The sequence below is a fragment of the Manacus vitellinus genome, unplaced genomic scaffold (genome assembly GCF_001715985.3).
Source record: "Manacus vitellinus isolate BGI_N305 unplaced genomic scaffold, ASM171598v3 scaffold_18_pilon, whole genome shotgun sequence".
NCBI lineage: Eukaryota > Metazoa > Chordata > Aves > Passeriformes > Pipridae > Manacus > Manacus vitellinus.
The window spans coordinates 6759919-6771327 of NW_021939324.1; the positions used below are offsets into that span (position 1 = coordinate 6759919).

General features: G+C 51.5%; 1 protein-coding gene across 2 annotated transcripts; it reads left to right on the forward strand.

Annotated features, from left to right (window-relative positions):
• The first annotated feature begins 962 nt into the window (after positions 1–962).
• LOC103755728 (zinc finger protein RFP-like) lies at positions 963–6804 on the forward strand. Of its 2 annotated transcripts, none has more exons than XM_018070483.2 (8): positions 963–1386; positions 2090–2185; positions 2276–2494; positions 2596–2618; positions 2910–3025; positions 3439–3486; positions 3632–3816; positions 4353–6804. In XM_018070483.2, the coding sequence occupies exons 1-8, from the start codon at positions 991–993 to the stop codon at positions 4545–4547; spliced, it is 1278 nt and encodes a 425-aa protein (XP_017925972.1). In that variant the 5' UTR covers positions 963–990; the 3' UTR covers positions 4548–6804. The 2 variants fall into 2 exon arrangements, with proteins under 2 accessions (XP_017925972.1, XP_017925973.1); XM_018070484.2 differs by lacking the exon at positions 4353–6804 and adding an exon at positions 3978–4160 and having other exon boundaries at positions 966–1386.
• The last annotated feature ends 4605 nt before the right edge of the window (positions 6805–11409 follow it).

The window sequence follows — 11409 nt, forward strand, 5'->3', positions numbered from 1 at the left end:
GAAGAAAAGATACAAGGACTCCCTGAAACAACATCTCAGCCTTGGCCATATTGATCACCATAACTGGTCTACTCTGGCCTCAAATCGGGAGGCCTGGAGACACACCATCTGTCTCCTTTGAGAACACACGCAGGATCACTCTCGAGGAGAAAAGGCAATGCAGAAAGAACCGTGTCTTGCAGAATACACCGTCTAAGGAGTCTTTCTGCTGTGCCTTTTGCAATCGGACATGTCTGTCTCGTATTGGCCTCATAAGCCACCAACGTGCCTGTAACAAATGTGGATAGAGCCTTCCCGAATCTTCATTCGTGAAGCCCAGCCATGATGATGATTATTCTATAGAAAGGAAACTTTCAGCTCCAAGACCCTCCTTTGGTTCAGTTTCCGATTAATTTTATTGCAAAACTTCATTAACATTACTCCCTCCTGGAATTTCTGCTCTAACACCATCTCCCCCCACAGATCCTGAATATAGTAGTTTTTTTCTTCCCCCCCCTTTGTTTCTTATTTTTGCCATCCAATTTGGGTGCTGACGGACAAGGCTGGGTTTTTATTTCACCCTAACATCGCCCCCGCCCCTCGTTCCCCAGCTGATATCCACATGAGCTCCATGGACCTCTGCTCACTTGCCACATTCCTATTTTAATCCCTGTTTCCTACAGCCACCCTCTGGCCGCATTTTGCTTCCCCCGCTGCAGCCGGAGTGGCAAAAATTCGCCTTGTAAATAACTCATCCCTTCTAACGCCCTCCCGCTCCGCCCCCGCTGTCGCCGCCTGTGTTCGCTTCTGTCCTCTCAAATCCTTGCTGGCCTTGTCCCTGGAGGCGGTTTCATCACTGGGGCAGTGGGAAAATCGGGTCAGCCCTACGTCGCTTTCGCCTGGCAGGTCCCGGATGCCAACACCAGGGTCCCGCCCCGTCGCCACTTCCAGGAAAACCCTGGCCAGGCCCCTTTTTGTGCGCACTTCTCCGAGTGCCCTTTAAAAACAACCATGGCTGCGGGAAGTGCCATAAGATACCTCCAGGAGGAAACCACCTGCGCTGTCTGCCTGGACTTCTTCCACGACCCTGTCATGATCCTCAGCTGCGGCCACAATTTTTGCCGCCGCTGTCTCGATTGTTGCTCGGTGGATGCCGCCGGCGGTGGTTCCTGTCCGCAGTGCCGGGTCCCTTTCCCGCACGGCGGCTTCCGTCCCAACCGGCAGCTGGCCAACGTGGTGGCTGCCATCCAGGAGCTGGACACGCCGGCGGCGCAGGAGCTTTGCCGGAGGCACCAACAACCCCTCACTCTTTTTAGTCACCGGGATGGAATCCTCGTCTGCGCTGCCTGCGCTGAGCGTCGCGCTGAGCCCGCTGTGCCCCTCGAAGAGGCCGCTCGCTGGTACAGGGTGAGCGAACCTCCGTCTCAGACACTCTCTCCCTGCCTGAGAGATGCTAAACTCCCAGTTTCCCTTAAAACCCTTCCCCCAGAATATGTATTTTGAGATGGGGCAAAGCCTTTCTCCATCTTTCCGGGAGAAAAATACTATGAGCATCCAAAAGTCAAAACTGAGCTGCAATGCTGCAATTTGCTGAGGGTTAAGTATGAAACAGGGCAGGAGTGTGGCAGTTTTGGGACCAAAACTAAATATTGGTGAATTCAAGCTGCTGCTGTCAGCCAGTGCCTTTGCTATGGAGGATTCCTGTTCTGCTTCCGGGTGTGGAGGAGAAATGGGGGTCCCCAAGGGGGGTTCGGACTTGGCTGGGTGTGCAAGGAGGGGGGAAAGGGGGAATGGGAACTGAAGGGTGGTGGCAACTTTTTTACAGGAGAACTTGGAAAGGTAGGATTTCCCAGCCTGGCTGGAAGGACTATAATGCCCATTTATCAGTATATATTTACATACCTTTACAGATGAGGTGAGACTATGCATAGAGCATTCCTATAAAATTAGTTATAACATGGATATGCAGGAACATATCTGCTTCAGTGCAGCTGGAGAGGAGGATGAGGAATGGGCCACCTGCTTTGGCCATATTGCAGGTGCTTTCAGGGTCCCAGCCCCGCCTTATCCCCCTCCTCCAGGAGCCCAAACCCCTTTTTCCCGGTTGCAGAAGCAGTTTGAAGGTTCCCTAAAAAACCTGCAAGAGGAGTACGAGCGATGTGCCAGTCTCAGCGAGGCAGCAAAGGAGACAAGACAGGAGATGCTGGTGAGTGCTGCTGCAGTTAAGGTGCACTGTGGGGGCCAAAGTGCTTAATTCCCCACTCCAGCAGCATCCTTCTTCTCCTTCATCCCCTAGACTCAAGTCAGTGCTGAGAAGCAGAAGCTGCTGGTGATGCTGGAAGAGCTCCGGCGGGTTTTGAGTGAACAGGAATCACGTTTCCTTGCCCGGTTCCGTCGCCTGTGCTGGAGGCTGGAGGAACAGCAACGTGGTGAAGCTGCCAAGATAACCTGGATCCGGCAACACCGTGCTGAGCTCCAGGCCAAGTGCCAGCAACCGGATGTTGATCTGCTACGGGTGAGCCAAAACTGTCCCCACAAATCCCTCTGTTCGCCCCCACCCCTTGGCTTTTATTCCCAGGAAAACAGCCCTAAGCATCTCTCTCCCTTCCTCTCCAGGATGCCCAAACCACCCTGAGCAGGTACCGGGGCCAAAAAGCATCACCAGGAACACCAGTTTTGGGCCAAAATCCTCCACTTTTGGGATCTCCTCCTCACCCTGCGTTCTTTTCCTCTGAGATTTTTGCTTTTGAGCTGGAGGGGGTTGGTGGTTAATCCAGAACTTGGTGAAGATGAGGGAAATCTGCCATCACATCTTGCAGGAGCTGGACCCTTGCCCAGGGAAATAAAGATGTCCCTGTGGTTTTTCAGTGGTGGGGAAAGGAAATTTTGGGATTTCTTGGCATTAAACACCCCAATTTTCCCCCCTTGAGGTGCACAGAGAGGAAGGTGCAGCCGTTGCTGCCGTCGATGCCAGAGCTGGAAGCAGAGCTTGAGGATGTTACCCGGAAAACCAACATGCTGGCAGAGGCAGTGACACAGTTTAAAGGTGCTTATAGAGGAAAAATTGACAAAAAAGGGGATTTATGAAGTAGAAATGGGAACCTAGGGTGGGACTGGGAGGAAAGAGAACCCCAGGGTTGCCAAATTTGTCTGGACAGTGAAAGCATCACTTTAAATCCTCCTTTAATTAAAAGAAAATCAGGGATTTATTCTCTTTATAGCAGCCTTAAGGCATAGCAGACTGCTGGTGGGAGATGCAGAGGGCTGTTGGTGGTTAATTGGCACCTAAATTAGGACATTAGTTATGTGTGGAGGCAGGTGATGCCCCAAATGAAGGGGGTTGTGTCTCCCAGCTCTGGTGGTCTTGCCTTCTCCTTGCTGCAGGGAATGGGTGGATGTGGGGCAGCCCCAGAGCCAGATCCAGAGGTAAAAATCTCTGGGATCATCTTCTATTTCCAGACGTCTTGGGCTGTTCACTGGAGGAAGACTCAGGGGGATACCAGAGAGGTGAGTCAGGCTTCAAGGCTGATGCTCAGATTCAGCATCCAGAACTGGGGCTCAGCTGCAGAACCTGGAGCTGATGCTCTGGTGTGATTTTTGAAGCTGATAACCCTGATGCATATAGCCCCACTAACACCTCTCTCCCGTCCAGCAACTGTGACCCTGGATCCAGCCACAGCTCACCCCCAAATCCTGGTGTCAGCAGATGGCCGGACTGCAGGCCGCCGGGAATCACCCCCAGCTCCTCTTCCCTCAGGAAAGGAGCGTTTTGAGTCTCTCCGCTGTGTTTTGGGTCGGCAGGGCTTCGTGGGGGGCCGGCACTGCTGGGCTGTGGAGGTTCGTCCTGGTCCCGACTGGGCACTGGGGGTGGCTCGGGAATTCGTGTCTCGTAAGGGCTGCTTTGGTCTCAGCCCTGAACGTGGAGTTTGGGCTGTGGGGCAGTGGTTGGGGCAGCTGCAGGCTCTCACCTGGCCCAGCCCCACATGTCTACCCCACAGCTACACGCTCCGACGCATCGAGGTGGCTCTGGATTACGCCGGCGGGCGGGTGGCTTTCCGCGATGCTGACAGCCAGACCGAAATCTTTGCCTTTCCCCCGGCCACTTTTGCCGGTGAGCGACTTCGGCCACTGCTCTGGCTGGGTGAGGGGCCAGCTCTGCTCACCTTCTGCCCCTGAGTCCCCCCAAAACCGACCATGAACCTCCCAAGCACAGACACTTCCACCACCCCAGCAAACCCTGCACTCAATAAACAGCTCCAACTCCCCCCCCCGACCCATTTCATTTTCCTTATAACACCTAATTTAACAACATTAATCACATTTCACTCTCTTGCTCCTCAGTGGGAGAACAGAGATATTTTTATTTCCCACAGCACAGAAGAACATGCCTAAAAATTTTTGGAAAGCTCACTTTGAGGCTTTGCTTCTGGATGCCTCGCAATAAGAATTTGCAAGTGGAAACATTTCTGCTTAGGATTTGCAAAGAATTTAAGGGAAGTGGGCTAAAACCATCTCTTGTGCCTCCTGGGATCACTACGGTTCATGGTTGTGCCACTGCCACAATGTGAGCAGGGAGAGAGGCCACAAACAGGATTTTATCTCCCATTGCACTGCCAACAAGTTGAATAGAAGGGGAAAAAATAAACAAACTTGTATCTTGAGGCAGCAGAAAGTTGTTACTAGGGTTAAACCATGTGATAGAGACCTGTTATCAGCAAGCACAGGCAGGACTGGGCAGGTCTCTGCCTCTTACAGCCTCTATCGCTCCACCTTCGCTGCCAGACTTGCCTCCCCATCCACAGACATTCTTGACATCAGACTGAGGAAGAGGAGAAACCACAAGGAAAGGCAGCAGGGAAGGCAGCTGCTTTTATCTTCGGGGCCCTAATTTTAAATAACTGCCTTGACAAACCCACAGGTCACCACTAAACCCAAATTGCAGTCCTGGTCAGTTGTATAATTAGTTGTTTCCCTGTTTGGTTCATGGTGAGGTTGGTCCTGGCTGCTGTCTTCCTTAAAATACAAGGCCCAGCAGTGTGTAAATCAAAGTGCTTCTTTGCAGCATCCTGCTCCGAAAGATGAGCTTCCAACACTCCATTTTATCCAATTTTCATGTGAATAGCTTAATGGATATTTAATTTAAAATTACGTAAAAAATAACGAAACATAAACAACAAAAAAATCTACCCTTCTGCATAGCTCAGCAGGTCCAGAGATGGCTCTCCAGCGTGGGAGGGGGGGAGAGGGTGGTCAGAATCAGTCTCTTTTCACCCAAAGGCAGCTCACCAGCATCCCAACAGCAGTTCCAATGGCAGATCCTTGGGCAGGGAGGGTGCATAGCCCCCACTCCTCGAGCAGAGCCAGCAGATGCACCTTACAGCCCTCCCACAGAGCCGCCACTGCAGCCCCTGAAACCCTCCCCAGTGACAGAGACACCTCGTAGCAGCCCACAGAAAGAGACTTTGGGGAGTAGCTGAAGGTTTTTTTTTCCCACAAAGCTGGAGGCCAGGGTGGGAGGTGGATGTGTTTCAGGAGGTTTGGGGGTTGAGAACGAGCGTTCTTGGGGGTTTTTTTATCCATTGCCTTCTGCTTCTCCCCATGCTGCCCCTCTCCCACTAACACCCTCAGGATTCAGACTGGAGTTGGAACAGTGCACCCAAGGGAAGTGTGGCAGGCACTGAGGAGCAAACCTGAGTGAGACTGCAGGTCCTCCATGAGAGTGGGGACATGAAACCTCCCCTGCTCCTCACTGGGGTCCGTTTTAACTGAAAAAAGGCAGAATTATGGGCATGGGTTTACAACCATTCAGGTTAGTAATTGGCAGGTTTTGGCAGGTGCTTATAAAAACAGGACTCAAAAGGCGCTAAAATGAGCAGCTCGTAATACCTAGAGGACACCAATTTGTGTATATTTTGCCCCAAAATACAGCTCCAATGCAAACCGGGGAGGTGTCAGGGTTTTTATCTTCTGCTTTTGGGGAGGTTTGCTCCATTTTGGGCCTTTTTCCCAAAGGAGCAGCCAATGGTGATTTTCCACCTTGAAGTGGTGCTCACAGGGAAGAAATTCCCAACTTAGGGATGAACTGGTTAAGAAAAGGTGGGCACTGCTGCCTCCAGGAGAAAGTGCTGTTAAACCACCATCCCCTTTGTTTTTGAGAAAACTGTCACTTCCTAAGTGAAAATAAGAAGTGGAGATGTGCAGGAAACAGGTCCAAAAGTATCCCTAAACCCTCCCAGAATTAACCCAGATGCTGCTTGGGGGGAGGGGCATAAATCTGTCCAAGTGTCACCAGTTTGCCCAGTTTCCCCCTCCACTGGCCTTTCCCCCTCTTATTTAATTTATTGTAATAAAATGTCATTATTTTGTTTCATTTTTTCCATTTCATAACTTCATCTGCTCAGAAAAGAGGTTTTTCTCCCCAAAATGAAGCATAGCATAATGTTTCTCCCCCCCAGGTTCCCTCATTGTCCAAAATCCCCTGCAAAAAGCCACATCTGATAGTTTATTTAAGCTAAAAAGAGTCTTTTTTAACAGCTGAATATAGGGGATGAGACCCTATAGTGCATTATAGGGCTTGGGCAGCATGAATGAAGCTGGTAGCTGGGCTGAGCAAAAGAAATTTGAATTGTGGGGTTTTAGGGTTTTTTGCCTTTTATTCTGTAGAGTAATTTCTCAGACATGCTTTAGACCCGAACTTCCCCCATGGCAGCATGAGATCTGGTGAAGGAGCACACCAAATCTTCCACATGAAAACACACCAAACCCCAGAAAACTGAAAAAAGGAGAAATTGTGATAGACTGAATAAAGAATCTTGTTAAACTTGGCGATTTATTGTGTCCCTCATAACTGGGGATTGATGTCTTAAAGTGTTTTCAAGCCAGGTGAGGTAGAAGGCTGATAAGAAGCACATCCTGTGGAAGTGTGGTAATGCTTTTTATCATGCCAATTTCCTCCTTTCCAATGAAGCACAACTGGCACCACTACACGGTCATGAGAAGCAGGGCCAAACAGCAGTCATGTCATTAGAATGGGCCATAAACCATTGCTGTCCCCCAAATTGACTTGGACAAGTTAGCAGCATGGAAGGGTGACATGGGGAAGGGCGAAGGTTCAGTGGTGGCAGGACCAGGGGAGCATGCGGGGCACACCCCAGGCTGGGTGGTGTGAGAGAAATAGGAGTGTACCCCCAGAATGAAGGCAGGGGAAGGAGTGGGGCCAGGGGATGTCCCCGAGCCAGGTGGAGGGTCTGGGCCTACCCCCCAACCCATGGGATGTGGGGGACAAGAGGTGGAGTCCTTGGGGTGCTGGTTGCCCCACACGTGGGTGCTGGTGCAGCAGGCTCAGGGTGCCCCTGCAGCAGAACTGCTCTTTGGCAGGGCTGGGGGTGGGTGGCAGCCCGAGCAGCGCTGCTCCCTCTCCCACCCCGGACCCAGGGGGGCTTTGACATCATCCTCAAGCCCTGGGAATGTAGTGAACAGGTGGGACCCCAGCAGAGGGTGCTCAGAGCCCCCGGGATTCCCGTGGAAGGTGCAGTGCTGACCCCACTGTCACCACTGTCCTCACCATCCCTGCCATCTGCTCTATCCCTATGTCCCTCCCCTCTGTCCCCCCAGGTAACCGTGACTGTGCAGCAGGTACAGCAGTTCCTACACCACTCATCCCTCGCAGGTCCTCAAGGTGCCCAGTGACGTCATTCTCATCTGTGTCATATTCCCTGGTCCTCTGGGGTCCCTCAGCCACACCCTGTGGTGCTGCCCCCAGGTGGGGACCTTCAGAGGGGTAGGGACTGCCAAGGGCGTGGGAACGATCTGGGTGGGGATGCCCGGGGGGGTTGATCTGTGAGGATAAAGACACCTGGGGGGGATTGAGACAACTATGGGTGGGTTGAGGACAATTACAGGACAGGGTGGATGGGGACATACATAGGCACAAGGACCTCTAGGGTCTGGCTGGGGACCCAGGAACATCAAGGACCCCCAAGGAACTCAGATGACATGCAGGATTGCAGGTCAGGGATGGATGACCTGCCCATGTTGAAGTGGCCTCATCCCCAGCTCCATAACCCTCTGCTCCCACTGTACATGTTTTCTGCATCAGGGCTAGGCTCATGATGGTCGTATCTCTGTCCTCAACAGTCAGTCCAGGAAAAGAATGAACTTCTTTATCCTGACGCCTATGCTTCACAGGCAGTGGTTGATGTTGCCATAAAATCATGGTGCCAAGAAGCAGGAAGACATTAACAGATTAAAGGATGTTCAAGCCCACTGTAGAGACCAGATTCACACTGCATTCCCACTGTAAATGCAATGTCCCAAGAGAAGAGGTCAGGAAGGAGCACTTTGGCTCCCAGACCACTCGGAGATGCTCCAGCTCACTCCTGCTGGTTTGAGAGTGGAAATCATGGACCCCATGGGGCCACAGCACCATGCCTTATCCTGCTCTCACATCTCCTCTCCAGCTGCTGCTGTGGCTCCCCACCCCAGTAGCTCTCTACCCACAGATTTCCAGCTGGCCTCCCATCCTCCAATGCGACCCTCCTGGGAACCTGGAGAAGCCAGGATGATCCTGTCAGGGGCCCTGAGAAGGCTGGGGAGCCTGGCCCCATGTCCTTTTGCTTACAGAAGCTGCAGTAGTCTTCCTACAGGATGGAACCAGGGGATGGATGCTGGAAAGTCTGTCCTCCCTCCTGGAGGTGCCCTGCAGCCAGAACTATATGGAGAGGAGATGTCATCCCGTGCAGAGCACAGTTGAGCCCTGGCTTCTCAGGGCTTAACCATGGAAAGAAGGACTTCTGTTAAGTGTGGAGAGGAGGTTTTGATGACTAAGATTTTGGCTGATGCAAATTCAGAAAAAGATATGAAGTTTTCAGAGAAGTTCTGGAGGCAATAGGTTCAAATGAAATTGGGGAAAAATAACACTGCTGCAAAGCCAATATTGCTGTGCTGTTTTAAAAGTTAACCAGCAGGGGAAATGAACTCAACTCAAAAGAGAGATTATAAGTCAGAATAACAGTTTAATAAAATAACACAATAAGTATGATTACACAGACAAGCAATTTGGTTTTAACCCACAAAACCCAAATGTATAACCCAGCACCCTGGGGCATGACCAAAGTGGTGTTTCTCGCCCTCCCCCGAGTCCAAAGTAGAGGGAGAGGGGAAAAAACCTGCTGGTGGGAGAGTTGTTGCAGTCTGATCAAAAGTAGTGGTTGCAGTCCAGTTGAGAGCAATGAGCTGCAGTCTGGTTGAGAGGGGTGAGCTGCAGTCTTCCTCTGGATCCCACGAGTGGTAAAAAGGTTCTGAAACTCCAAGTTTATATATTCTCCAGTTCAGGCAGGAATGCTCAGTCCTTCCCTCAGAGCAGGGAATTCCATAAAATGGTATGAGGATGCTCAGTCCTCCCCTCAGAGCAGGGAATTCCATAAAAGGGTATGAGGACAAGAACATCTTCCTACCTGGCAGGCCTCTACTGACAACAGTTTCTGGGAAATGGCATGGAAGGCCATAGAATACACAGTCCTGGTCTACACCCATCCAGTGATGAATTGGTCCCAGCTGTTCTAACTAGGACAATTGCATAAAAGACCGAGGAGGAAAAAAGACTCCAGGCCAATTTAGGTTGGAGATGAGATAAGAAGAGCAGAAGTTTTAATGAGCCCCCAGGCCCCAGGAATACAAACCACCACGCGCGCATTTGGATACAGGTTCTATAATTTTATAATGATGTCCAACCAATCCCTGCTCGCCCACCCCCCAGTTCCACCTCACTCTGCCCCTTGGCACACCCCCTCGGGAATTGAGTCTGGGGGAGTTTGGGACCCTTCTGTCATAACCTTCATCCTCCTCTCCGCACGTTGAGTCCTTGGAGGCCCTCCAAAGGTCCGGGCTTGAAGGTTGTTATGCCTATGTTTACATCTTCTGGTGCAAGCCTTAAGGTGTTTTTCTACAATTCTACCTTGATAAGGAGACTAAATAGCTAACAGAATTTTGAGGGATTGATATGGGGCGGGGTTTGGTATGTGCAACCGTTAAGCTACTGCCGTTACTTTTACTGGAAAATATTGGTAAGAGATGTAATACCGTGAGACAGCAAAAGAATGCATGTTAATTATGCTGGTAGAGACCTCAGTGTGAAAATGATACCTGAGTTATATGCTGCTGTAGTTACTTCTACTAGAAATACCGATACATTAAAATCTACATCCACTACATAACTACTTCTAAAAATCTATAAAAATTAAAAAATCAAAAAATCAAAAAACTTTAAGGCATCACCAACTGCATCCAATATAGGAGAAACCAGAGAAAGAACCAGAATGGTGCTGGAAATGCTGCTGCCACAAATGTCCCAGCAGTAAAGTTTCTGGAGTAAATATCCACTGTCTTCCAGAAGCAGATCTGAACCTGCCAGCCAGTCTTGGACTTATCCTCCAGCATGTGGCAGCAGGCATCCAGCCCTGGGCTCTCAGTCATTTCAAATTCCAAGGTATCCTCATCCCACAGCATCCTGCTCCCCTGCAGCAGGGTAAGATGTCCCCATCCTCCTCCAGCACGTTCAACCTCCCAGCACCCCTAGTCCCGCCCCTCCTCAGCCTGACTTCCCAGCACGCTGTCCTGATGGTGTTGGGGTGGACAGTGGCAGCAATGATGACTGCCTGGATATGGCCCAGGGACCCCTGCCCAGCACCATGTCCTCCCTTGCAAGGACACCCTATGGTTCCAGGGGACCACCCACCCATCGACCCCACCCATTCTCACCAGGCAGTGGGTGGTCACCAGTATGTAGGGTTGTGAGGAGAGAGGCATTGCCTCTGTCCCCCTTGGGTGCCCACAGCTGAGCCTGCTGGGTGCTGAGCACTGTGACTTGGTGGGACAGACAGAGTCCCAAACCTGCAACCGTGCATGTCCCCTAATGCCCTAGTTTCCCAAACTCCCAAACCAGCACTAGAGGTCTTTGACCACATAGCTGTCCCCAAACTCCCATGGTTGTCCCCAATATTCCAAGGACCCCAACACCCCTGACGTCCCTGTCCCCACAGATCAATCACCCTGGATGTCCCCACCCCGATGGTCCCCATCCCCCTGAAGGTCCCCACCTGGGGGAAGCACTCCAAGGTGGAGTTGAGGGGTCCCCACAGAGCCAGGGAATATGACACAGATGAGAATGATGTCACTGGGCACCTTGAGGACCTGTGAGGGATGAGTGGTGTAGGAACTGCTGTACCTGCTGCACGGTCATGGTCACCTGTGGGGACAGAGGGGACACCAGGGACAGCGCAAATGGCAAAGGATGGTGAGGACAGTGGTTCACCTTCCACAGGAATCCCGGGGCTCTGAGCACCCTCTGCTGGGGTCCCACCTGTTCACTACATTCCCAGGGCTTGAGGATAATGTCAAAGCCCCCCTGGGTCCGGGGTGGGAGAGGGAGCA

Bases quoted from the DNA above. Each gene is read 5' to 3' on its own strand.
- LOC103755728 (XM_018070483.2), top strand. From the start codon at position 991: ATGGCTGCGGGAAGTGCCATAAGATACCTCCAGGAGGAAACCACCTGC. The intron at 2,186-2,275 runs GTGAGTGCTGCT...TTCATCCCCTAG, and splicing joins AGACAAGACAGGAGATGCTG to ACTCAAGTCAGTGCTGAGAA. The intron at 3,487-3,631 runs GTGAGTCAGGCT...TCTCCCGTCCAG, and splicing joins CTCAGGGGGATACCAGAGAG to CAACTGTGACCCTGGATCCA.